Raw genomic sequence first — 27,712 nt, 5'->3', positions numbered from 1 at the left:
AATTAGCAATATCCTGACTTTCATAAAATATAGAGGTTTCAAGCAATCCATTTTCACTCCTTTAGTCGCCCTTTCATCTCATGTATGCAATAGCCAGACTTGTACCCAGTCAGTCATTTGTTTCACGCTTTTTTTTGCGCCGGGAACTCACTAAATCCTTCCCATAAACCACAGCATGAGATCAATAAGACAAGAGAAGCGACTGGGTACGAGTCTGTACAATAGCCCATTTGCAGGAAATAAGCACATGACTGTCAAAATGATATATTAGCACGTGACTTCATTTTGTCGCAAATGGCTTGTGTTGTGACGTAAGAATGCTGTGGAGTTGTTTATGTTGGGCTTCCTGTGGTGCCAGCGTCTGTTGTCAACCAAAGTTTTGTATGGTTGCATGCTCAGTTGTGTATTAAAAGTTCGCCTTTAGATGCTCAAATAACATGATCAGAGCAGTTTGCTGCCTCGTTGGAAGTGTCCAAGGAACTATTCATTTTATTCAAGAGGTATGTTGATCAAAAAATATATATTTATCTCTTTAATAAACTTCACTTTCAAAAAAATTACCGCCATGATTAACTCCAAGGCCGCTCAACTTGACACCATTTTGGCTGTAAATCCTAAACTTTTCTAAAACTGGTGTCACTCTTAGCGTTTATTTGGGTATAAACTAGTAAATCGCTCTATTTATCTTCCAATAGATAAGAAAACTACTTGAAAACGTATATATATTAAACTGTTGTTTTGACAAAGCTGCATGATAAAGACAGATTAAATTTATCGCGTTTAAAAAGGTATTTGAAAGATTAACTTGATTCGGTTATTACTAGTAACACATCTTTACAAGCCGATAACGCGCTTGGATAAGGCTTTAAGAAGTAACAACTTCAATCTTAAGCTTCAGTATTAAGATTAAAAACTTAAAAAATATAATTAATGTAGAACTCCAACAAAAGTATAAAAGTGTTTGGTTGTAAAGGCCTAGAGGTACGGTACGGCGGTCAGGTATAGTTGTGTACGGTACCAAGGTGGAGAGGGGTGAGGGGTGAGGGGAGAGGGTGGGGGTCAGGGGCTTTGCCAGGATCTTCCCTTGGGGGGTGGTGGGACAAAACCCATTTTCAGAGCATTGGTAAGTTGAACTTGTCATATGACTACATAGATGAACAGCTTTCTACAGCATTAGGATAGGGAGACCCAGCCCTATTGGCCCCCCTGGCTATGCCTCTGGAGGGCTCAGATGCCAAATGTAATAATGTATACTATAGTATGAAGAGGATACCCTGACTTCCCAGACAACCACATTATCACCTCTAAGATCTGCAAGATCTAGCTCTTACTATATATCATAATGGTAGAATTCAAATAATAAAGAGTTTTACCACTGTTTTGATTGCTACCCTCCCATTGAAACAGGGACAGGCAGTACACTACAGTCAATCAGAGTGTAAAGACGGTACTAAACAGTTCATTGATTGACAGTAATCTAATGCCCAATTTTCCTGTCACAACTGCTTACTTGATCAGCTCACACTAGTAATGAAAACTGTGGTATCTTTACTTCAATTATTTTACAGATACCAGATGGGCCTTGTAGAATAACTGGTGAGATAAATGGACTAACTGAAGGTCAACATGGATTCCACATCCTTGAATTTGGAGACAGCACAAATGGTTAGTAGCTATGTCTAGTCATAACTCCATAGTTGTACAAGCTTTTGAGAAAAACAGGGACTGCAAAGGCAGGGGTAAAGCCCCCTCGCTTTTAGCCCAAAATGATTTTCTGGTCTCTCCATTATGAGTTGCCTAAAGGTTTGACTTGCACTTTAATGCAATAGTTATGTTGCAACTGCCCCTCAAAACTGTGGCAAGTCTGGAAATCTTATTTCAGGAGATGTGGGCATTCTAATCTAGGACCCCCCAGATAAGCCCACCCCCCCCCCCCCCCCACTCAAAACTATGCTGCATTGGTCCCTGCATATAGTCACACTGAGCCTTTGCATATTTTAACAACAAATTAAATAAAATTTCTCAAACATTCTTAAGTTTTCTTCTCAAAATATTATTTTAATATTATTTATATTAGTGGTTTTGAGGAGCTGATCGAGGCATTCCTAAAGAGGGTACCGACCCCTTTACCCTTTGATCCAAGTTACCATTTGAATTGAAAATCAACAAGTGAGTTGAGCATTGTGTGCATAAAACATCAAATGTAGTGGTAGACAAGTGTGTGAGCTTAAAAGTGCCCCAGTATAGTGTTAAAGCGCCACAACGGCTAGACACTTATATAAATAATGATAAAAACTTTCATTATTTTAATTTTAATTCTAATTATTTATATTCTTAACATCGAATTACCTTTACACTGGACTGTGCTTTCTCATTTCTAGGGTGTACAAGTGCTGGAGCTCATTACAACCCTTTTGGAAAGACTCATGGTGCACCAGAAGAGCTAAAAGAAAGGTTGCAAATAAAATGGAATTATTTTTAAAATATCAAGACTGTAATAGCTAAAGTTTAGGATTCTCCCCTGTTGTCATTTGGAAGTAGCTTTTGATTACCATCCAAGAAAACTACAAATTGTCAAATACCCCCCCCCCCCCCCCCCCATGGCTCCACACAAAAACTTTTATTACACGAATTTTATATGCAGATGACCTGGTTCTGTTCTCTAAATCTGCTAAAGGGCTTCAGAAATATCTCGACAAGCTAGAGGCATTTTGTGAACAATCAGGCTTAACAGTTAATATAACAAAGACAAAAGTGATGGTTTTCAATAATACAGGGAAGACAATGAATAACTTCCAATTCTATTTGAACAAATCTAAACTAGAAAACGTTAAATCATATAAATATTTAGGATTAAATTTTACAACCTTTGGAAACTTTACGTTTGCAAAACAAGAATTAAAAAAAGCTGCATTAAAGGCACTATTTCAGATGAAAAAACAAATGGGTGAATTTTTCACATCCAATATCAAATTAACTATAAAACTGTTTGACTCGCTTGTTACACCAATACTTCTATACGCAAGTGAGATATGGGGTATCGAAACATTAAGCACCAAAGACCAAGAGCCCATGGAACTTGTTCATTTGAAATTTTGCAAAATGCTCCTCAAGGTGACAAAGAATGCTAGTAACCTTGCATGCAGAGCTGAGTTAGGAAGGTTTCCGCTAAAATGCAAAGCATGCAGTAGAAGCTTTAAATTCTGGCATAAAATTATAAAGTCGGAACTACACCCAAAAAAACTTTCAGCCGAAGTCTACCAAGATATTAAAAATGAAACTAAAAAAGCCTTTTGGAGCATAAAAATTAAAACTACTTTAGAACAACTCGGATTGGGGATAATTTGGATGAAACAAAATGAACTTTCTCCAAGATGGTATGAATATGGAAAAATAATAACCCAAAGAATATATGACATTGAGAGGCAAATTTTATGGAGTAATCTCCACAATGATGAAAGGAAAGACAACAGACATAAAAATAAACTCAGAGTCTTTCGTCAGTTCAAAACGGATTATAACTTTGAAGAATATTTAAGTCAAGTCACCAATATTAAGCACAGAGTGGCGCTTACAAAATTAAGAATTAGTAACCATAAGCTTGAAGTAGAAACGGGGAGGTATAAGAGGCCTTATCTCATTTACGATGAAAGGATTTGCCCAGTGTGTAAGTCGGGAGTAGAAAACGAAAAACACTTTCTAGTTTGGTGTCCACTATATAATTCTCATAGAAACGACTTAAGAGAGTTCATAGAAAAAAACACCAGCATTAATTTCAACAATATGAGCGCTGACAGTCGTTTTATGTTCTTAATCAATTCAAAATCAGCGTCTCTACAAAGAGCCATATCAGCATACATTCATCAATGTATGCTGATACGTGAAAATGAATTAAGAAAATAATCTAATACATAGTATATATATATATACCTATAATATATTTGGAATCAAACACTCATGTACTATTAGTATAAGGTGCCAAATAAAATTGTATTGTATTGTATATTACATGGCCCAATACCTCATAAACCCAGATTGCTAAACCCACAAACTATGGAGATGTTATTAACAAAAATTTTTTATTATAATTTGTTATTTAAATTTTTCTTGATTCCAGACATCTTGGTGATCTAGGTAACATAGAAGCAGACAGTGATGGCAAAGCTGTAGTTAACATTACAGACCCGCTGGTCAGCCTTACAGGGCAATATTCTGTTATCGGGAGATCATTAGTGGTAAGTTATGATCAGGTTTCTGTTTAGAGAACTTTTTCAGAGAAGAATTTTTTATTTCTAATCAACACTGCAGTCCTGTATTTTCCCTCAGAAAGTGTGGTAACATTCTCAGAACCCACCCCTCCCCTCAAAACCATGCCTTGCGAAACATGGACAAAGTAGCAGTGGGAGTGCTCATCTCTCACCAATGCGACCTGGGTTTAAGTCCTGCCAGGCTCGATGTTGTATGTGAGCAGAGTTGCTTGTTGGTTCTCTCTTGTGCTTCATGGGTCTTTCTTGGGGTTCTGGTTTTCCTCCCTTTGCAAAAATTAACTCCTAAATTCAAATTTCATCATGGATGAGGGCTGCAGGTTTGTTAGGCAATTGGCTGTTAATTTAATGCCTTCAAAACTCAGTTCCTATCTGCAAATAAGTTATTTTTGGCTGTCAGTGAAAATATTTTTTCATCTTCTTGCAGGTGCATGAGGGAGTAGATGATCTCGGCAAAGGTGGCCATGAACTAAGTCTAACTACAGGGAATGCAGGAGGACGTCTGGCTTGTGGTGTCATAGGGATAACTAAATGAGCTATTATTCCTGATGAGCCAACTTATTTATAGCCAACAGATAGATATAGACCCTAACCTATGTTTCATTAGTATTTTTTTTAAAGATGACTGTATAGGGAAGGAGGGAAAAGGAGGGGAGGGGTGAGATCCAAAAAAACCACAAATCCTTCCTTTGGTATGTTCTAGATTATGTTGAGGATGCGGAAAAAAATATATTTGTCTTTATATAGGCATTTTTATCTTAGAAGTTGTTCTTTCGTAGTTTTACACTTAAGCATTAAACCAATAGAAATTTGGTGGAAAACTGAATACCAAGGCAAACCTTTTAAAAATTGTCTGGAATTTGATATGTTATGATATATACTTGGTACAATAATTTATATATAAGTTATGAGATGTTTCTAATAAGTGGTTTACCTTAATGAACGACAAAGAAAAATTTTTAACAGGGAAAAAACCATATACTCCCACTTGGAGTTCGCTCTGCTCAGTATTAGTCTTGATTGTGTACGAATGTGTTCTTTCCTTTACTGTAGTACTTTAGGTACTATGGAACAATAGGAATTGATTAAGATTCCACGGGTCTTGGTTGAATAGCTGAATATATTAACGCATAACTGAGGCTAGGGCTGTCAGCAAAAGAAAACTCAAAACTGGATTATTGTTGATGTTTTTAGATATAGATGCTCTTTCAGAAAAAAAAAAAAAAAAAATGGAATAAGTTACATGACCTCTTGCTTTATCTTCCTATGTATATTATCAAAATGGGAACTAGAATACCAAAGAAATGAAAAGAAAAACGAGCAAAATAAATATGAAAAGCAAAAGTGAAAAAAATTTTTTTAATGAAAATGCAATTACAAAGAAAGGGGAAACAAAAAAAATGTTGAAAGGAATGCAAGAAAGAAATTCGAAAAAATAAGAAAATACAAATAAAATAAAAAGATATAAATTCTATAAAAAGATAACTAGTGATTGGAGAAAACAAATGAATAAAAACATAAGACAAAAGAAAAGGTACGATTTTACATTCGACAAAATATTTTATCAAAACACTAAAACTTAATTAAAACAAACAAAAAGAACAAAAAGGCAAAGAAAATGGGAAATGGAAAATAATCCTTATTACCAGTCTCTTCCGTCATGAGTGCACGAGCAAGCCTGAGTACCAATGATATCATTCTTCAACAAATTTCGTAAATCGTAATCTTACAGTTTTCCTTTGCTGGAAATACTGGCTCAAAAAAGCCTAATTTAAAAATGAACTACACTGCTGAAAACTTCAGTTTAGGTACCACGACCTCCAGTAGCTTCTTCCCTTCCCAGCCTATGGATTTGAGCGGGAAACTCATCATAAAAGCTCAGTTAGGAGACGATATTCGTAGGATTCCAATCCACAATGAAGAGCTTACTTACGACGAACTACTCCTGATGATGCAGAGAGTCTTTAGAGGAAGGCTTAATAGTTCTGACGATGTCACGATTAAGTACAAAGATGAAGGTATTCATACCGAGAGGGGACGTTTATGTAATTAATGTTGTCAGGAATGGAGATTTTGTTTATGTATTTGTTAAATGTAACGTTAATTTGTAAGCTTACTCGTACAAATGTCTCATATAAAAACATCTGATATGATAAACTTATCTTTTTTTTGGTTTTGAAGCCATTCATGAAATTCATTAATTATATAAACTTATATTTTAAAGTTGTGCTTTGTTCATAAAATTGAAATAAAATGAGTTATATTTCCAGATTTTGAAGAACGTTATATTTATTATTCATTCCATTCCTTTTGTAAATGTTTATGGGAACAGTTTATATTATTAATTATTATTACTTTATTTTATTTTATTACAGATGGTGACTTGGTGACAATGTTTGACAGTTCAGACCTCGCAGTTGCCAAATCGATGAGTCGCATAATTAGAATTACCTTATTTGGTATGTATCGTTCTCTATGCTGCTGCAATAACTTGAGTATGGCTTGTGATTCTATAGTCTTTCATGCTTTTGGTAGTTCCTGCAAGCTGTATTACCAAATATTCCAATGGATCTTTCTTAAGCGACAGCCATATAGTGGAAAAATATCATAGATTACCTTATGTTGAGGACTTAAGTTGAGGGCCAAGATTTTGTCAAAATTGGCTAAAAGTGGGGTTTAAGCACAAGTCACTCTTAGCCCTTTTTTCTTCATGTTTTATTATCTTAGATAAATCTGTCTCAGCTTGATCAGCTCACCAGTTATTTTCTCTCATATTATCTATTTCAGTGAATGGAGTCCCAAGACCCCCAGAGAATACGATGATTGAGGAGTTTAGAAGAGAACTGAGTCATTTGAGGGACAGAGTGCTTTATTTGTTAGACAGACTAGAGATTGGAAGTCCTGGCTCTTCTGGTGGGAAAGCAGAAGAAGAAAAAGCACCAGAGAAAATGAGATCAGGTATCATATGACTTCAACTTATTAAAGCTCAAGGGCATCGTTACAGACATAAGATCTAGCAGTATCTAACCTTAATGGCTATCTAAGTCAGGGCATGGCTAACTCACAGATTGAAACCTGAATCAGGGCATAGCTAACTCAGATATATCCAATTGGATTTATTTTTAAAAGATTCAACCCAGAAACCCTTGAGAAGAGAGGGGAGAGGAGAGTGCAATACTGCCAACACCTTGTCTGATTTCGTTATTTGTGTTTTTATCAGATGACATCCAGAGACAGAAGCAGCAGAAATCTAATGAAAGTCAGCCGTCTTCTACATCAGTACCAACCTACCCTAGTGTAAACACAGCCCTTTTTGACCCCTTACAACCAAACAATGACCAGCAGTCTATCAGCAGTACATCAGATTTAGGTGAGTCTACTAACGTACAGCATTCATTAGGAGAAACTCTTGGAAATTTTTTACCATTAGGGGTGCCATTTGGAGGCAAGAAATAACAGGTTAAGTCTCAATTTTTTTGTTATTGTCTCAAATCTCACTCTTGGAATCATGCATTTTCTCAGAGTCTCGTAATTATTCTCAAAAGCTCAGACTCGTTAAAATCCACCACTAAACAGCTCTAGCTCATACTAACGAATAATCCAAATTTTCTACCACGAATTCAAAGCTAGCCATTTTGTGCTCTAACAAAATCTCCTTTGACCATTCGGCACCCAATTGTCCCATAGGAGTGTAGAGGTAATGGACTTACTAGTAAGCAAGTCTTGGAGCAATTAACTAGAACACTATACCTATATGATATTAAATGGGTACTTAATTAGATTTAGTCCTTAGTTCCCCTCTATTAAGTAAACTAGAATTTGTATTAATTTTATTCCAAATTATATTTTTTTAGGAGCTAAACCTGATGATCAAGGATATCCATCCCAACCAAAGCCGGCAACATCTCAGCCACAACCCTCAACGGCCCAGCCATATCTCAACAACAAATGTCAGGCACCTACCCACGAAAACCCTCGGCATCCTACTCTCAGCAGGACCAGCAATCCTATGCTTCATCAAGCTCAGTAATTGCTCAACCCCAAGGCTACGCCCAGCAGAACTATTCCTCCATGGCAACAGGCACATACTCTCAAAATCAACCAACAAGCATAGGATATCAGAACTACCCTTCTAATCAGCTCCAAACTAGCCAAGGGTACGTTCCTGGGGGACCACCACCTACTGATGGCTATACTAGGGCATATTCTCCTCAGCTACAACAGCAGCAGCAAGCAGCAACAGCAGCAGCAGATGCCGCAGCAACAACAACCACAGCAACAACAACCGCAGCAACAACAACCACAGCAACAACAACCACAGCAACAACAACCACAGCAACAGGGGTCATACCAAGGGTACCAAACACAAAAGATGAACTATCCCCCACAATCAACGTATGAATATCCTGGCACTCAGTATACCTACAAATACTAAAATTCAGAAATATATAAGCTTATAAACCTTTGATTTGCTAGAGTGGCTACAAATCAATTGATGGTAGTGAAGGTCTGACTTGGAATAATATTGTTTTGCACTCATTCAAGCATTTTGGGGAAGTTCTATTTGCAAAAGCAAAAAAGGAGTTACATTTCTCATAATTTGTATTTACCAATCAATATTTCAAATCTTTAAGGAATAGACCCGTTTCGAATTCCAAATTACTGCTGTGTTTCTTGATCATAGACATAGGGTTAGCCTCGAGTTTGTGCAGAATATTCACATTTCAGTCAAGGTCTGTCGAGTTTCAAAGTGTTTGTATTGTTGAAGTTGTGCATTCTTTACTTTACCGTTGGTATTTATGAATATTTAGATACTGATACGAGGCTAACCCTTAGTAAACGAGTCTGCAATTAAGGAACACAGCTGTAATTTGGAATTAGAAACTGGTCTATTGACTTTCTTATGGCAATGCATCATGACTAGAATTTCAGTAAACTGTGTAACAAACTAATGTCCAAATTATTCTCTATAAATAATATGGCCAGAGGAAAATAATACTTCCTCATTATCATTATGCTATTTTACTGCAATTTTCAAAAACATGCAAACTCTGTGTCTGCGAGCTGCACGCTGAAATTTTGTTTTTCTCTTCCATCAATCAAACCTACCTGTCAATACCTTTCATATTTTTTCTGGAGGCAGCGAAAAACTAAATTTCAGCGTGGCTGCCGTCACATGATGGTGCAAAGCCTCTATTCACTCATAGACCATTCAGGCTGCAGATCTAATTTATTGTTAATAATTATTAGTCTACTAGAGTGCAAACAATACAACTGTGAAACTTTAGTAATACTAAATAGCAGAATTTCATGCAAATTCCATTGGTTTCTATTGTTTAATTAGCACTATTTTGTACTATTTAGTAATTAGTGTTTCACGGATAAATTATTTGCACTCTATTACTTTTCAGTATGAGAATATCAATCTAATCTTTTGTTTTCTGACCCAGACAGCTTGTCCGGCTTAACAGCACATTTTAGGCATCGTTAAAAATGGTTCAAATTTGTTGTTTTTGATTAACAGAATCCCATAGTTGGAAAGGATTTTGGGGTCACTCCTATTGAAAAACGGGGGATGAGAGGCTGAAATTTGATAATTTTATAGCTCACTAGGAATAGTTAAACTTTAACTGTGAGATAGATAGATACCTTACATTATGTAGATTGACATTCAATGAGAGAAGTGTTAATGAGCAATTATGATAATTATTATCTTTTGTACAATTTAGACACTACTTTTGAAAATTTGTGAGAGATTAAATGTTGTGTTTTGTTTTTATTGAAACAGAACAATAAACCACATTGACGTACATCTTTATATCCATGATTAGTGAAGTCTTTTCTCTCACGTGTAAAATCATAATACCTCTTAAATATACCTTGGGCTCCATTTCAGACCACGACATTCCCTAGAGTGCCTGCGGTTTTTTGATTTGCACTGCAATTCTCACAATGTTAAAAAAAAAGTGCTTATAAAAGTGCATGTGCCTACTGCTTTTTTGTTTAATGATTGCGCATGAGAAGACAGTTTATTACTATCCAAAAAGCAGTAGGCACATGCACTTTTATAAGCACTTTTTTTTAACATTGTGAGAATTGCAGTGCAAATCAAAAACCACAGGCACCTAGAAATATTTTAGAAATGCTCTATTCTTCTTTGGCCAGTCAGAATTGACTTTCTAACCACACGATAACAGAAAGATAACAATAACGCTTCCCATTGGCTATTACATTCTTTAAATATTTCCACGTTTTTTCAATTCCACTGCAAGTCAGCAAACGAAGCGTAAGCTATTTGCTAGCCTGATTATTGGACAAGAGTGATTGCCCTATTTCATAATGACGTCACGGTTTGTTTACATCGGCTAAAATGATAGAAATTCAGGCTAAATTTAAGCTTAATTCTCTTCTTTTGAGATATTTAGCCTTCACCAGCTGATAAACCAAATTTCATTGTGATTTAAGATGTATTGTTGTAATTCCATCCGTGACCATGATCCATAGCGTTAAAACAATAGTTTGTTTTGATGTGATGTCATTATAAAATAGGGCAATTGAGGGATAGTCGATACATAAACTAGAATATCTTATCCCATTCTCATTTCATTACCACACACTGAAAAGAATCCAGAATAGCAAAGTGGCCCTCTTATTTGTCAAACGTTTTGTCAGTCCCATTATTACCAGTATTTACTTTGCCTTAAAAAACTTCATCCTGTGAGGTCAAAATTCTACAATAGATCCTACAGCTACACTTCGTGAGTTACTCTGCTTCATGTCTTTACGACCTTGGATCAGGAAATGTGGCAATGAGAAATGAGCTGAAAATTGAAATATTGGGAAAGTCCAGCTTACAAACTAGACTTAACATTGCAACATTTAATTACTAAATATACAACTACATCCCCCCCCCTCCCCTAGATGTTTCGACTCCTTTGACAATCATTCTTTAGGGTGTTTTTAATCCAGCTTAACACAAAATTTAAAAAATATTGCTTCTATAGCACTAATATGAATTTATAGCTATATTTTAATTTTACAGAAAGGCAATTTTCTATGAATGAATGAGAAAACCTTTAGAGCCTGATCATTCAGACAAAACCATTTCAGCATTATTAATATTCAAGGGAAAACCATATCAATGAAACTCATATCAAAGTCAATAGCAGATGTCATGGATGCATGCAAATGAGACAACAAGCATCGTATCGACCCAATAGCCTCACTTGTATTATTCTTAAACAAAAGAATATATCATTGCCATCTCAACTGTAATGACAGCCATTTGCAGGAACCACTTGCTAAGAAAAACACTTTACAGCAATCCCTTCACCGTTCAAATGATACCATAACTTGTTTTTGCTTTAGACCCTAGAAAAATGGCATAAACACCGAATATTTGTGGGCTGTTAAAAATAGCTTTTATTTCTAAGTTTGAGACGATTTTTTTGTGGTCTGAAAATTTACTTGCCATAAATCCACAGCCACATTTGTAAAAAAAAAAAATTGGTGCACCCAAAATTGTGGACACCAAGATTTCTGTGAACTATCTAGTTTTGCATGTTGGAAATAGAGCAATCACTTCTTCTGTGCACCAAATTTGTTTCTGCTTCACAATCCTGTGTAACACAACATCTTATCTCCTCAATGAGGGATCTACTACATACAGATTAAATTTATTAGCCATTCAGAGGTCAAGGAAAAAACTGGGTCAAGTTGACATTGCAGTGCATTGTGGGACTGTTTGAGGGGAATAAGTTCAAGATGGTGTCTTAAGTTTTTTGTCCAATAAAACAGTCCCACATTGCACTATGTCAACTCTATCCAGTCTTCCCTCAACCTCGGAATGGCTAATATATCATAGATCCAATACGCGTATTATTTTGTTATGTATTCAAAAATGGTAATATTGAGGCACTCGCAACCTCAACAACTGCTTAGTGACTTGGATTTAGATTTACATCAATCAAAACAAAATTACTTATCACGTGATATGTTAAAATATGATGGATGAAAACATTCAACAGCTCCATAGCTTGAGACGCAGCATTCTGATCGCATCTACTTCCAGGAAATCACGCTTGTTTAAACTCATCATTTCAAATGTTGCTCGATGCCCTGAGTATGAGCTTTTTTTACTCTAACCAGAACATTTGTTGCACTTGGTGGTAATACGTGCAACACTAACTCCAATTGCAACAGTGTTGTGCAACAACCTTGGCCTCTTTCTTGCCTTTTCAATGTTATAGTCAGTCCGTGTCCATTATGTGTAGTTTTTGATATAATCAAATTTTTCTCTTAAATATGGCACAAATAAAAATATTATCATTCTCAACCTGCTGGGCTTTGCACTTCAAAATACTTCGCCTTCTTCTTCTTCATCAGCCTCTCTCACCCTGATTACTTTTGGAAATACTTTGAGCAATAAGTTTAAAAACCTGTTCAATCCGATTCAACATGATGAAGATAGCAATATCTATTGTCACCAGGGATAATTTAAAGTTCACTACTAACAACGCAACACTTGCGGTATCCTAGCACAAAGAGGTTACACTTCAACGTACAAGAAAGGAACCTTTTTAGTAGGTTTTTACGGTGGTTGTGAGTTGCTTTCTTGTAGTCTCGTGACATTTTCTTGAGATATGAATGACAGAGAGATTGATAAGAAATGTTTCTAAAAAATTCAATTGTATTGAATAAATTACATTGCCAATATACCCAAAACAATCTCAATACTTGCTATAGGATAAACGTCCTGGCTTGGGATCATAGTTGGACAGTTTTTCTATCAAAAAAAAAAATTACAGGTCGTTATGGTAACTGCCTGTGACGTCAAGTTGTCACGATTTGTTCAGAATTTGTTTCTTGTTTGATTTCAATATTCATTTCAGCTGTGTTCATTTCTTCAGTGTTATTTTTCGCAATGTCAATGGATGACTTTTGATCTTCAGTAGTCTTTAGCGGGTCTTCCACGGCCGCTTTCAATTCTTCAATTTTGATTTTAGTGTCAATAACAGCCTCGTTTTGAAGCTCTACTTGTTTATTTTCATGTGCGGATGTGATAATCGAATTGTTCTCATCTTCGATGACCTCGCCCTCCTCAGGTTCTGAGATTTTATTATTATGAATGACAGGCTCCATGGGAGGATCTTTGGCGTTAGGAGTTTCGTTTTTAGATTGATCAAGGTCTTTGGGCTGTTCTGATGGGCCAGTTGCTGTAACAAGGTTATCTTTTGATTCAGATGTAGTTGGAATCTCTTTCGATTGTTCTGATTTATTTTGTCGGTCGTATTTGTTGTCACTGTCGGAGCTTTTCCGACTGTCACGATCACTAAGACTTCGTTGTCGATCTCGATCACGCCTACCACGGTCACGATCACGATCACGTCGATCACGATCACGTCTGTCACGATCACGATCACGTCTGTCACGATCTCGGTCTCTGCTGGTTTCACGATCGCGACTCCTATTTCGTTCACGATCCCTACTGATTTCGCGATGACGATCGCTATCCCGACTTGTTTCTCGATCACGGCTTCTGTCGCGATCACTGTCACGCTCTCTCTCTCTACTTCTTGGACGATCACGCTCTCTTTCTCCACTTCTTGGACGATCACGATCTCTTCTACGATCACGTTCTCTTTCCCAGGGTGGGCGCTCATTTCGGTCACGATCCCTTCGAAAACGTTGCCCTCGATCATTGTCATCCTGCCCATCACCTGACTGATTATCCGGTCGCTCAGGCTGTTGATCTGGTTGTTCTGGACGTTGGTCAGGTCGTTCATCTTTGGGGCCAGAAAGCTGTTCGTTTGATAAACTCGTATCTGTCGACGTTCGCTCTTCTTGGATACGTTCAGGTGGAGGAGGTCCTCTGAGCCATTCTGGCTGTTGCATCCTCATAGGGGGCATCCCTATAGATCTCTCATGGGGAGGTCTCTCGTGGGGAGGTCTCTCTTGGGGGGGTCCCCAGTGTCTAGGTGGGGGTCCATGTGGCCCTCCCCGGAAGTCAGGTCGGAATTCCTGTCGGAAGTTAGGTTCTCTTGGAAATCCTTCTGGGCCCCTCGAAGGAGGTCCATTAGGACCTGGTGGACCATTCATTCCTCTAAATGGTGGCCTCATGGGACCACCAGGCATGTGGTCTGATATCATGGGCGGTCCTTCCAGACCAGTGTGAGGTTTTTCAAACCTCGTTGTTGGTCCTTCTGGACCCCTTGGAGGTCCTTCTTGATGCCTTTGAGGAGGCCCAGACGGCCCTTCAGCACCTTGGTGAGGACCTTCCAGTCTTGGTGGTCCTTCAGCACCTTGTGTATGACCATCTTGTCTATTTGGTGGGCCTTCCGGTCCTCTAGGGGGTACTTCTTCCATGCCATGGGGACCTTCTGCTGCCCTATGTGGTCCCTCTAATCCCTGTGGAGGCATATCTCTACCCCTCTGAGGCCCATCCATTCCACCTGCAGGTCCATCTAGACCTCTTGGTATCATTCCTTCTGGTCCACGGGGTGGTGGTCCATTAGGTCCTCTTGGAGGTGGACCATTAAATCCCCTATGTGGAGGGGGTCCATCGAAGTCCCTTGGATGCCCTTCTCCCATTCTTGGTGGTCTATTAAATTCCATTGGGCCTCTAGGATGTGGCCCTTCTGGATGGAACCTATGTCTAAAAGTGGGCATTCCACCAGGCTCCTGCCCTTGAGGGGGCATTCCCATCGGAAGGCGTGGCTGGAAGGGTGGATGGCCCTCACCAAGTTGATGATGAGGAAACTGACCCCCTCCAGGTGGTCTCATGCCTTGCGGTGGCGGGACACCTGGTCCAAATCCAGGTGGGGGTGCACCAGGTACGTTCATTCCCCATGGTGGTCTGTCTGGAGGCATCATGTTAGGATTGTGAGGTCCCCCCGGAAATGGAGGTCTCATCATCATATGAGGAGGCATCATTGGAGGAGGGAACATTGGATGACCAGGGGGAGGTAGGTGGGGAGGCATTTGAGGGGGGAGTACTCCAGCAGGTAATTGATTTGCTTGTTCCCCCTCTTTTGCTTCCATTTTTTCATCACCTTTAGTTTCCCCTGCTTCTGCTGTGAACAATAGAACAAAAAACAATTAGTCTCTCTGATCACAGGAAAGAAAATATTATTTTCCTGTCGGTCCACAACCCAGCGTTGAAAAAATTGACAGCACTGCCAATAAATGTCATCATGTTTTCTTGTGTTTTGGATTTCAGCCATCATAAACACCCCCCAAGAATATCTATGCTATACCCCCTGTTTTCAGTCCCGCTCCTGCTGCATAAGTCATGTAAACGCTAAGCTTCTGATATTTCTTAAGTTCTTCCCATGGGAGGGTGGAAGGGAGGTTGGAGGGGGTTCTCTTATAAAATACAAGGGTGCATGCATGCTGTGTGCTCTCATAAAGCACCCGCTCCCAACCAATAAGAATGCGAAATCTCAATACCTTGTTTCAAGGAGTTTTGTAGCTCTGCTGGCAAACTCTCTGGGTCAATCCAGCCTCCTTCAGCGATAGTCAATAGATCAGGAGCACTACCAAGCACTTCCCATGGGATATAGGTCACCCCAAGATTGACATTAAAGTATTCTTTGTACTTTCTATCTTTCACTCCTTTCGCAGGTGCCCAAGCCAACTGTGGAAATAATTAAAACACATTGATTATATATTTTTTAATCTAAAAAAAATTAAAACATGGGAAAACTAGGTGAAAGCCCAAAGGTCGAATTAGAACATAGAAGTTGATTTTTGTGGAGGGAAGAAAACTAAAGAACCTCTTATCTTTCGTTAACCAACCCTCGATGCACAGGAGAGAATCCACGAACTCTACTCACATACGACACTGTGCCTGGGAATCAAACCCAGGTTGCATTGGTGAGAGGCAACGCATTAGCCACCTTGATAGAAAAAGCAAGGAAAAGGTTGATTTTTTCAATTAAAGTTGGTGGAGCTGTTAAGACCATGTGGCTAACTCACAGATCAAACCCTGAAGCAACCTTTGGGCTGATCTAAGTCACAGCCTGATAACTCACAGATAGAACCCTGAAACAACCTCTGGGCTGATCTAAGTCACGGCATGGCTAACTCACAGATTGAACCCTGAAACAACCTTTGACCTGATCTAAGTCAGGGCCTGCTAACTCACAGATTGAACCCTGAAACAACCTTTGACCTGATCTAAGTCACAGCATGGCTAACTCACAGATTGAACCTCGGGAATGGTGAAATCCCCGATCAAATAGAATTATTTGTAATGATAAGCTTTATTATGGTAGAAATACTAGAGAATGTGGAAAAAACCCTCAAATAAAGGAAGAGTCCTAACAAGTCCAACTAACACCTGAAGATACGTACAGAAATTGAAAACCATGACAACGTACCTTAACAAAGTTACCATGAAGGCGTAAGTTAGATAGCCTGCTGACAGCCTTGTTAGCATCGTCTCGTTTGGACATCTGAACGTATGCACAGCCACGAGGGGGAACCATCTGAACATTAAACCATTGCATTACTGAATTAAAATGTCATTCATATATTGATTGGAGAGTAGGGATCCAAGCAAAGCTGGCAACAGCAAATTCCTTAAGGCCGATTTAGATCGTTCAACTTTCGCCTACAAATATTGCATACAACACGCTTGTGTCTGTTGTAGGCGAGTTGTAGGCTTGATTTACACGCTACGACTCTAGTTGTAGGATGGCGCGAACGTGTTGTATACCATAGTTGTAGGCGAAAATCATGCCATCTAAATCGGCTTTTATGCAACCATGAAGGTGAAGCAAACACGAGCATGTTCATAATGGTGCATAACTGCTGAACACCACTCTTTTCCTGTTAACTATGATAACTGATTAATCACATTTAACAACAAAATATTTATAAAGTCGTAAAGATCCATTACCATGGCAACCGTCCATTAACACTTGTTGACTCGTACTTACATCGATTGATGTCACTTCACCAAACTCTGCAAATATTTCCTGTAAATGTTCCTGCTGAACCGTCTTTGCTAGATGACCAACCCAGATAGTATTACTACAAACTATGGGGAAAATACAAATTTCAACAACCGTTTTTTGGATAGGAATGACGCAACTGAAAGGGCGCGTGCGTGCTGTGTGCTCTCATAAAGCACGCACTCCTAACCAATCAGAACGCGAGATTTATAACAGTTATTTTATAAAATACATTGCTCAATTTTTCTTACCACTACAAGCATTAGGTTCAACAGGAGGCAATCCCTTGTTTTCGGGTCCCTCTTCCACTTCTTCTTGATCTCGATCTCGTTCTCTATCTTTCCCTCTGTCGCGATCTCTGTCCCTGTCACGCCCCCTCTCACGGTCACGATCTCTGTCACGCCCTCGGTCTCTGCTTCTTGGTGATCTAGACCTATGCCGTGGTGAGCGCGACTTCCGTTTTGGTGATCTATTTCTTCGGTATGGTGACTGTGAGCGCCGTCGATGACCAGGTGACCTATCCTGATGGTGTCGATCTATGGTAGATTAATATTAAGAGTTATCAATCTTTATGCTGAAAATAATACTGCATGAGAAGGGTATCATAGAACAATTTATGGATCAGAAAAGAGACTATCGGCACTGACAGAAAAAATCTATCTAAGTCCGCCCGTCTCTTGTTGTCATCTTCTCCAACAAAGATTATCAGATGCTAAAGATTTTTCGCAGCAAAATGTTCAAAGACAATACGAGATAGTACTAAGAAGAAAAGAGAGGAAAAGTACTCACCTCTTTCTGTTTTCATTTGGCTGAAACAAAATCAAAGCTAATTAGCAATTGTTTATTGAGACAACAGCAAAATTCTAGGAGGCACAACAACAGAGTCCTTTTTAGAGTTATTTTTCATGTAAATCAGATCAGACCAGACCCGGGGTGGGGGGTACTCTTGCCCATTTAGGGTAGGGATGTGCCGCTGAGCCTTTTGAACCCTGACCCTGTTCCAGAGCAATATCGCTGAAATTCATACCCTGTTCCAGAGAAAGATCGTTGGAAACCATACCCTTTTCCAGTAGTGCGAAACTTAGATACCCTGTTCTCGAGAGGAGAGAGCGTGATTTCGTATAGTAACCCTGTCCCAGAGCGAGCACGACTTTACATACCCTGTTCCAGAGTAGAATTGCTGAAAACCATACCCTTTTTGGCGGCACGTACCCGTATAGCAAATATAGGGGAGTACCTCCCCCCCCGCCTGGGGACCAGACTGAATAATAATTGTTACTGCCTCCTGTCATGGCTGCTATATATGATGGTTGAAAGCCTCTATTAACAGACACAGGTTAGCTATAAATGACACTGGGCAGTAAAGTAAAATTAATATCTCTACTCACTCTTGACTAAGTCTTCTTTCTTCTTCCATCAAGCGTCTCCTCTGCTCGGCAAGTCTTGTGGCATCATCTTGTTCATCTCCATAGTCAAAGTCATCAATTACAGCCTGAAAAAGTACCATGCTTATTACATGCTGTAAATCTAATAATAAGTAGAACTTTGAACATTCTCTAAAGCATCTTTTGTATGAGTTGGAAACTATAGCAAATTGATAGTTATGCTGTAGCTTGTAGCTTGTCCTGGATCATATAAGAGTTGAGTTTATTTGATGTGTTGTTCTCTCCCTTGGCACAAGGGTTTTCTCTGGGATCTCCAGTTTACTCCCTCCGTAAAAATCAACATGTGAGTTGAGTGTTGTATGTCGTAAAATACAATACAATATGCTTTATTAATTCATTAATATAGAAGAAGTGGTAGTGCATGTTGAGGGAACCTCATGTTAAAGCCTTGTACAGGGAATGATGGTTGTAAAATGTGTTTTTTCTGTACCTGGTCTTTTTGGGGAGGCTGTTGAGGGGTTTGTTCAGGGGGTCGTCCAAGAGGTGCCAGTGAAGGATGCCCCCAAGCAGAACCTTGATCTAGGACACCTTGACCTAAAGGAGTGGCACCAGCATCTGGACCAAGGTTAGGTGGCGGTTGTTGGTTTGATGCTGGAGTGTCTTGTACTTCACCCTCATTTGGAAGTGCCTGAGGAAGTCGTATATTCATCCCTGAAATAGAAAATTTATTATAATATTATAACTACCCAATCAATCTCTTTGATAGCATCTTACTAATACTGCAGGGATAAATGGAACTTTCTGGAAAACAACCAGGGACTAACATCCCTAATGTTGGATGTTAATTGCAGTGTGATGCTGCATGACCGCATTTAATGTGTTTGCTCGTTTGGCAGCAAAAAGCCTGTGTACAGAAGTATGCGAATACATTAAATGTTGTCCCCTCCAATAGCTTACAGTGCTGCGCGCCAAACCATGAACACCTAACAAGATTTTTGATTTCTTTCAGACATCTTCTTGACAACTATTTTGAGAAGTTTTACACTGTACATAGATGTAATGATATCAAAACATTGAAGTAAAGTGCCAAAATATAATTGGTTAGCAGTAAAGGGATTGATTAAAACTTGTCAAAAACTTGTACGAAACTTTGTTGGGTGTTCACGGTTCAGAGCGCAGCACTGTAATACACAGCGTCTACCAATCATTACTTAATGTCATTTTCTTACCTGTCAATGCCTGAATCTGTGCCAACACATGCGGCTGCAGCTGAAACCTTGGCTGATCATCACCAGCGTTCTGTGTTCCACCCAACTCTGGTGGTACCCCAGCTTGGGAGGGTTGTAATACCTCTTGATGTGGAGGGTGAAGTATGTTCGCCTGCATTTGGGTTCCACCCTGCGGGATCTGTACATTTCCAAATGGTAGTGTCTGATCTATGGTCATAGGTTTTGACATTGCCGTAGGATTGCTTATGCCTGTCATTTGTTGCACAATTAGCTGTTGTTGTTGTTGTTGGTTGATACTCTGCTGTTCCTGCAGCTGCCGTCGGAGGTTTTCAATTTGTTCTAGATGTTGCTGTTGTTGTTGCTGTAATGCAGTCAAAACTGTTGTCCCATTCCCAGGCATGGCTTCTGATGGCTGATTTTCGTTACCTTGGTTTAAAGCTGATGAGGACGAGGATGATGTGATCTGAGATGGTTCTTGATAAACAAAGAAATCTTCATTAGCACACTCATATATGCTGTGAAAATGACTGTGTAGGTCCAAAGCTTAGCAAAATAAATGTATAAAAAAGCATAGTATAGTAGTAATAAATTATGCATTCGGTGTGTGTAATGAAGTATAGAGAATAAGAGAAAAATATCAAAAAAAAAGCAGTAGTGTCTTTCATTATAATAATTTATTTAGCTGCTGCTTAGTCCTGTTCGCTCCCTTGAGAACATAGGCACTTGAACATTGTCCTCAGGTGAGGCAACAACGATGATTTGGTTTTCCATAACCGGTGGGGCTTTCCGGGTGCAGGGGATGAGCCTACAGGCAAACCCCCAACATGGAGGGCCAGTGGATCACTCTTCATCAGGTCTCTACCCTTTAACCGGTTCAGCATGGGTGGCCCTGCCAGGAGTACACGACTCCCGCTGACATAACTCTAATTTATTTCGTACCTTGTAAATACTATGTTTAATAATAATGATAAGTAAGCTGTTAATTTAATAAGTAAAATAATAAGTGTTTTACAGTATAGGTTGTCTTAATAACCATAAGGGCTAAATTATCATAGACAACCTAAGGTAATATACAAAATTACAAAATCAGCGTAATGTGGACAAAAATTTACAAGGTGATAACAATAAAGTTTAAGATATAACATTGAGCTAATAAATACACACTTAAAATAAACCCTAAATATGAAATATGAAAAAAATTAATATATATTACAGTTGAATTACACATTTGAATTTTGTTTTGACAAACTGATTTTTCTTGGGGAAAAAATCCAAATAATTTACTTGATGAAAATTACTTTACATCTTTAATAAACATCTTGTTGACAAAGCTTTTTCAGTCTAGACAAAGGGAACATTTGTCCATAAAAAAGCAACTCCAACAAAGTCCCAAAATTCAGACCTTTATAAATTTATGCATTTTGTTCGTTCATTTTTTTGGAAAAATCTCTGCAATTATTGTCAGTTTCAATATATGTTTCGACCGTACATTGTTAGTCCTCTTCAGGGTCAGGTAATGTTGACTGTTTATTCTAGTATTGCATTCCGCGGCTCAAGATTTGTGCAAGTGTCAGGTGGGATTTTTTTGTTCTGAATGGATCTCATTGTCTCTATTGTAGAGCTGTTTTCGTATGACTGTGAAAAGTTCAGGACACGAACACGGTCGTGACACAGCAAGGGATACACCAGACCAATCATATTGTATGAGAATTTACTCTCCATCCAATCAAGTATCCGGAACATGGTGTGAACACGGCTTGGACATGGTCACGCCAAGGTCATGGCAACGCCAGACCAATCACATTGCATGTGAAAAAAATCAGCCAATTAAAATTCTAGAAAGCATCACGGTCACGGCACATCACGCTTACGGCACTGAGCTTTTTACAGTCATTAGAAAGCTGCTCTATCTCTATTGTGTTTATTTACATACCTTCATTCTGTTGTTGCTGTGCCATGTTTAGTAATGGTTGTACCACCTCAGGGGGATACACCCCACTTCTCTGCCATAGGTTTAAAACCTTCACTATTCTACACTGTAAATATATAAAAAAGAGTACTTTATTTGAGTTTTTCTCGCTATCAAAAGTTAGAGGGTCAAAATCTTGAGTTTGGTTTATATTCTGTAATAGGGGCTTAGCGAGGTCTTGATAAATGTGGGGGGGGGAAGTACCATTTTCTCACCAAATTCACAGGAATCCCACATGAATTAATTACATTTTGGTGCTGAAAGCAAACTTTTGAGGGACAATTACCCCCCATCCCCCCTCCAACCTCACCACGGCACTGTTCTATATTCTTCTATCTTCTTTCAGTTTCTTACTTACAGCACAAAAACAAGACTATTCCATTACTAAAAATATATAATCCTACAATATCATGTTGTATCTATCTTTTAGTTTAAGGAATCCATGGGGGTAGAACTTAGGACCTAAATATGTTAAAAGAAGCCCCATTTTGAAATTCGTCAGTACAGTTATTTACCTGATCTTCTGGAGGACATTTATACAAATGCTGGAATGTTAAAGTTATTGACTTTGCAAACCTTGGCCCAAATACATCTTTGTCTGCGCCAAACTATGAAGAATAAAATTAGCATATGCTTTAGTTAAAGTTAATAGACCTTTTGGCTTGGGTATAATGTTTTCCCATTACAGACAATGTGTTATTCCCTAGAGTATCATTTCTTTGTTCAACGGTCATGCATGAGAAGACACATGAATGTGGATACAACTCAGACAAAACATCTTATCCTCAGGGGAACGGCACATGGTCTGAAATGGGAAAACATTGCACCCAAGCTGAAAAATTAGGCAAAACAAAGGTAGTAAGGTGGGGTTAAATGGATTTTGGAACCCTTGAAAGAGTTATTGACCCTCATCAAAATTATCTTGAATATAAGGCAAAGATGGAAATACAAAAGAAATGCCACAAATTCCATGGAGAAAAAGTGTGATTTGTTTTGTATTTCAAGTAAGCCTCGCACTCAAGGTAAATCTGACAAGGTTCATAGTCAGGTATATGAATATTAGGACTATCTGAATTCGCTTCAGTGACCACAAAACAATAGCTTCAAGTCAAGTTTAGACTTGATAAAATACACATCAAGTCAAAACTCAAGTGGAGCCATTGTTTTGGGGTCACTCAAGCAAATTCAGGAACAATCTATAACCAAGAAAGAATGCCAAAAGGAATATAAAATATTGTTACTGTTGAATGTCTACGAAGAGTTACCCTAATTCAATTACTTAATAGGTAAATAAATAACCTGCAATCAATAAAGCTATTATTTAATTATTCATTTAATTAAAGTCAATTACCTGGTGTCTTGATTGACGAATGATTGAGTCTATAATGTACAATGCAGGGACTTTATATTCTTGTCGACACTGAAAGAAAAGACATTTAATAAATTCAAGAGTTCCCATTCAAGAGATATGCATCAACATCATCATCATCATGGCAGCCTCAGCCAACTTGCATTCCTGGACCCCCAATTCTCATGGTCAGCCATGCAGGCAGCTAGTTCTGCAGTGTAGATTGGACCAGCATCCTTTTTCAGGGTGTCAATAAATGTAGTTAAGATATGACATTAAAAAATTACCGTCGCTTTCACCTAAGCGGAAACACTTCTGACGAAAACCGCCACTAATTGGGGGCAGTACGTTAACTTTTGATGACCAAAGTTTGAAGTTTGGCTCCTCAAACTTTGATGTTTTCACATGGAAACATTACCAGTGTCCCAGAGTGAAACGTTAAAAGTTTGCGCGAAATTCCGAATAATTATGATTCATACAAACATTTATGGTCGCAATTTTCATTCAGATGCAGCACTACCTAGATGGTTTAGGTATGAAGTGGTGGAAAAGACCAATACGAGAAGTTTATAGTATGCAATTGCAAGTTCGGCCTTCCACAGTTTCAAAGTGGTTAAAAATATCGAGAAACAGGCGACGTAGGCCATTACCAAGTAAATTATCATTTGACGATAAAGATTATTGGAAACTATTGTTTAGACCAAGGGATTAACTTCTATTCAGGAAATTAAAGAACAATTTATTGATTTTGCTGACTGTGGAGGACTGTCTAACCCCACGATATCGAGAAATATACGAAGAGTTTGAAGCGCCAAACGTCAAAGTTTGAGGCGCCAAAAGTTAACTTGCCACCCCCAATTAGTGGCGGTTTTCTTTAGAAGTGTTTCCGCTTAGGTGAAAGCGATGGTAAGTCATCATTGTCACCATCAATATCAAATCTGACAAATCTTGATTCAAAAATGAAGCCAACTTTGGGGAATTGACAACTTGCTGCTAAATGGAGGAGGATCTCTTACTTCTATTAGTATGTGCTGATTGAAAACATGTTTTAACCAGCTCCTTAAACTCGTATGTTTGTCAACTAAAAAATTTTAACATTTGTCGATTTCAAAGGTGGTCTCTGAAAGCAAGACCAACTTTTGAAATCAACAAAACTAATGTTTTTAGTTGTTAAACATACTTTGTGATGTCTAGTGTTGGCATCTAGATGCAAACAAAAGTAGCATGGAAACCCACTTTGATACTTTTTAGTTGACATCTGGCCTCTAAATAGAGGTCAAACACTTTATATAGGTTTTAATGTAAAGCTTTAACAAGCCAAATTTGGATTCAACTTCCTTCCCCTCCCACAAACACGATAAACAGAGCTGACTCAAGGTAGAAAAGTGAAAACAAAACTGTCTTTTAATACATAGAACTCATAAATAGGGTTATAAAAGATTTACCTGAGCTAACTGTCATGCTTAAAAGAACTTTCTTATTCTAAGTTATCAACTATTAAAGCATAGGATGAAGCCATTACCTCATACTGTGACAGCTTGGAACAAATTTTGCAATATTTTATTCGCATAAGGAAAATTAGATATAAGCTTATAAAAAAATATGTATAGCTTTGCATCGAGCACTATTTACCTTTTGAGTGAATTTTTCCACGCTTTGCACCACATGTTTGTAGTACTATAATTGAAATCGAAAAAATAATTATTTTATAAATTATGGTCGTCCTTGTGGAGAACGGTCAATGCATAATTTTGCACGTGTTAGTGAGGTTGAAAATGGATTAGCAAGATATTACGCGAGGAATAAAGCCTAGGAATACCTTGATGGCCTTAACTGCTAGTCGAGTAATAGAAGCAACTTTTCCTTTGGAGATCGGTGGTTTAGTTTCGTAAATTGTTGACAGCTGTTGAGAGAAAAGCGTGAAATCAAATTCAAGACTATGCCGGACTTTGTTTAGACGTTGGTCGCTAAAAAGTCAAGGGAAAAAAGCTCTAAAGTAATAAAGAAATCAAAGAATACCCCAGTTACCTCGCTATTGAACTGCCTCACAGCTTCCATGTCAACCATTTTAAATTAGTTAAATGAAATCGAGGTTTTCAGGCCTGTTTTATCACATTCTAGAGTTTTAGCGGATGCAAAGCAACATGGCGGCGAAGGAGAGCGTGGTGCTATCCCACAATCCAGTGCGGGGAACCTTCCTGGCTCAATTATGTTCAGCGGAAACCGTTGCTATGGATACTAAGATTACATTAATTTTTCATATTTTTTTGATAATTTGTTTCTTTAAGTTTCCTTTTAAGTTGATAGTTCCAAAATTATGCAAAACAAGGTCCTTTCACTGGATGTGATCTTAGCTTCAAAGGTCCTTTCGCTGGATATGATCTTAGCTTCATCCGTTCACTGGATGTGACCACTTAACTTCAAAGGTCGTCCATTCACTGGATGTACATGACCTTAGCTTCAAAGGTCCTTTCAGTGGATGTGATCTTAGCTTCAAAGGTCCTTTCAGTGGATGTGATCTTAGCTTCAAAGGTCCTTTCACTAGATGTGATCTTAGCTTCAAAGGTCCTTTCACTGGATGTGATATTAGCTTCAAAGGTCCTTTCACTGGATGTGATCTTAGCTTCAAAGGTCCTTTCACTGGATGTGATCTTAGCTTCAAAGGTCCTTTCACTGGATGTGATGTTAGCTTCAAAGGTCCTTTCACTGGATGTGATGTTAGCTTCAAAGGTCCCTTCACTGGATGTGATGTTAGCTTCAAATGTCCTTTCAGTGGATGTGACATTAGCTTCAAAGGTCCTTTCACTAGATGTGATCTTAGCTTCAAAGGTCCTTTCACTGGATGTGATGTTAGCTTCAAAGGTCCTTTCACTGGATGTGATGTTAGCTTCAAAGGTCCTTTCACTGGATGTGATGTTAGCTTCAAAGGTCCCTTCACTGGATGTGATGTTAGCTTCAAATGTCCTTTCAGTGGATGTGACATTAGCTTCAAAGGTCCTTTCACTAGATGTGATCTTAGCTTCAAAGGTCCTTTCACTGGATGTGATGTTAGCTTCAAAGGTCCTTTCACTGGATGTGATCTGAGCTTCAAAGGTCCTTTCACTGGATGTGATCTTAGCTCGGTCCGTTGGACAAGATCTTAACGAGATCATGAGGGAGTGACTTTCTTTTCCACATCCATTTACATTAAAAGGACCGATTAATACTACAAAAGTTACTCCATCTGGCTCGATCCATTTGATAAATAAAACGTCCTCTGGAATCGTTTGTCACTTCATGATGGGATAGTTTGTGTTATTGAATAGATTGGGCTGGATTTTCAAAAAATAAAAGGAACTTCCGGTCATATTTAGTGCATTCACATAGGCGTGTCTAAATGACCGGCAACCGGTCAAGGATCGTAGTAAACTTGGCAATCCGCATAGTATACCTGGCCGAGTATACAATGCCCAAGTTAACAAGGCAAATTTGATAAATAAAATGTCTTCTTTCTAATAATATATTAGACAAATTATGATAACATACTTTCAAAAAAATAAAAGATATTATCTGAATAAAATGAAGTTAGAAGCCAGCGAAAGACATTTGAGGAAAAAAATCGATTCTACTTTGCCATACCCCCGAGACATCCGCAGAGCTGAGGCGTCGTATGGACTTCGGACCTGACGGCGATTAAATCCTTCTGCCCTTGGGTGCACGAATTACGCAAGAAAATGTTCTAGCCGAAGCATCAGAGGAGAGACCAGCCGGCCCCCAGACCATATCGGCTAATCCCTTGCATCTCTGCCACGCACGGAATCGGTTGAAAACTTAATGTCAAAAAGTCTAGTCTATTTGGTGCATTGTTTTCATGGCTTTTGTTATGCTGATTCACCTGGAACCGTGGTCCAGTGGAAAAAACTTGAGCTTTAGTGACACTGAGTCAAGTGCGGTTAAGCGAAGTTAGTCTGGATGGGTGAGCTAAAAGTTATGCCTACTAAAAACTTTTTTAAGGTATTCCTCCCTTGAAATCGGAGAATTCGAATTTCTAGCTGAACTAGGTATATCCTTCATAACTGATCATGAGTTAGGAGTATTCCTTATTGCTTACTATCAATCACGTGACTTTTTTGGAGTTGACTGGGGGACAAACAAGCGGATGCTAAGTCGAAACATATCAAAATAAATCCTCAAACTATTGCATTTGACTATTTTCACGACATCAAACCAGAAAACAAGAGATCAAAACAACCTCCAGGATTCTACAAGCCATCAAAAAAGAGCTATTACCGGAAGTGACGTCTATTGATAGCAACCTATATATATATATATATTACCTGAAGGACTTGGAGTATCTCTTATACCTGAACTAGAAGTATTCCTTATCCCTTTTACAATCATTATAAAATATTCGCTTTTGTATTTAATGCCATTTCTCCTTACATGTTATAAGATGAAACCTTGCCTCCTTACTAATATCGAGGTGCTCTTTCCATTTCTGATATTCATTTTGATATAACGTCTCTTTTTACTGGGGCACGGTTAAATTACCTGTTGTTGCAAAAGGCCTATTTTATTTAT

The 27,712-nt window shown here is 38.5% G+C and overlaps 3 protein-coding genes across 3 annotated transcripts; 2 read left to right on the top strand and 1 right to left on the bottom strand.

The window, feature by feature from the left end:
• Positions 1-346: 346 nt before the first annotated feature.
• On the top strand, positions 347-5,599 carry LOC116305290 (superoxide dismutase [Cu-Zn]). The gene is made up of 5 exons (XM_031715170.2): positions 347-500; positions 1,569-1,665; positions 2,382-2,454; positions 4,118-4,235; positions 4,693-5,599. The coding sequence occupies exons 1-5, from the start codon at positions 438-440 to the stop codon at positions 4,798-4,800; spliced, it is 459 nt and encodes a 152-aa protein (XP_031571030.2). The 5' UTR covers positions 347-437; the 3' UTR covers positions 4,801-5,599.
• Positions 5,600-5,970: 371 nt separating this feature from the next.
• On the top strand, positions 5,971-10,085 carry LOC116305298 (uncharacterized). Its single transcript, XM_089038146.1, has 6 exons — positions 5,971-6,283; positions 6,641-6,724; positions 7,053-7,223; positions 7,486-7,635; positions 8,120-8,292; positions 8,380-10,085. The coding sequence occupies exons 1-6, from the start codon at positions 6,043-6,045 to the stop codon at positions 8,698-8,700; spliced, it is 1,140 nt and encodes a 379-aa protein (XP_088894272.1). The 5' UTR covers positions 5,971-6,042; the 3' UTR covers positions 8,701-10,085.
• LOC116305297 (uncharacterized) lies at positions 10,022-25,306 on the bottom strand. Its single transcript, XM_031715179.2, has 15 exons — positions 25,181-25,306; positions 24,972-25,055; positions 24,785-24,829; positions 23,156-23,224; positions 22,320-22,412; positions 21,769-21,871; positions 19,836-20,309; positions 19,097-19,317; positions 18,610-18,713; positions 18,011-18,030; positions 17,473-17,757; positions 17,207-17,307; positions 16,646-16,753; positions 15,714-15,900; positions 10,022-15,337 (listed from the first exon to the last, which is right to left on the bottom strand). The coding sequence occupies exons 1-15, from the start codon at positions 25,217-25,219 to the stop codon at positions 13,098-13,100; spliced, it is 4,173 nt and encodes a 1,390-aa protein (XP_031571039.2). The 5' UTR covers positions 25,220-25,306; the 3' UTR covers positions 10,022-13,097.
• Between the last annotated feature and the right edge of the window lie 2,406 nt (positions 25,307-27,712).

This window comes from Actinia tenebrosa, unplaced genomic scaffold, assembly GCF_029948245.1.
Source record: "Actinia tenebrosa isolate PJP-AT-01 unplaced genomic scaffold, QUT_ActTen_1.0 PGA_scaffold5__44_contigs__length_20552954, whole genome shotgun sequence".
In the NCBI taxonomy this organism is placed as follows: domain Eukaryota; kingdom Metazoa; phylum Cnidaria; class Anthozoa; order Actiniaria; family Actiniidae; genus Actinia; species Actinia tenebrosa.
The sequence above is the reverse complement of the archived record's forward strand: the minus strand, read 5'-3'. Positions and strand labels throughout refer to the sequence as shown.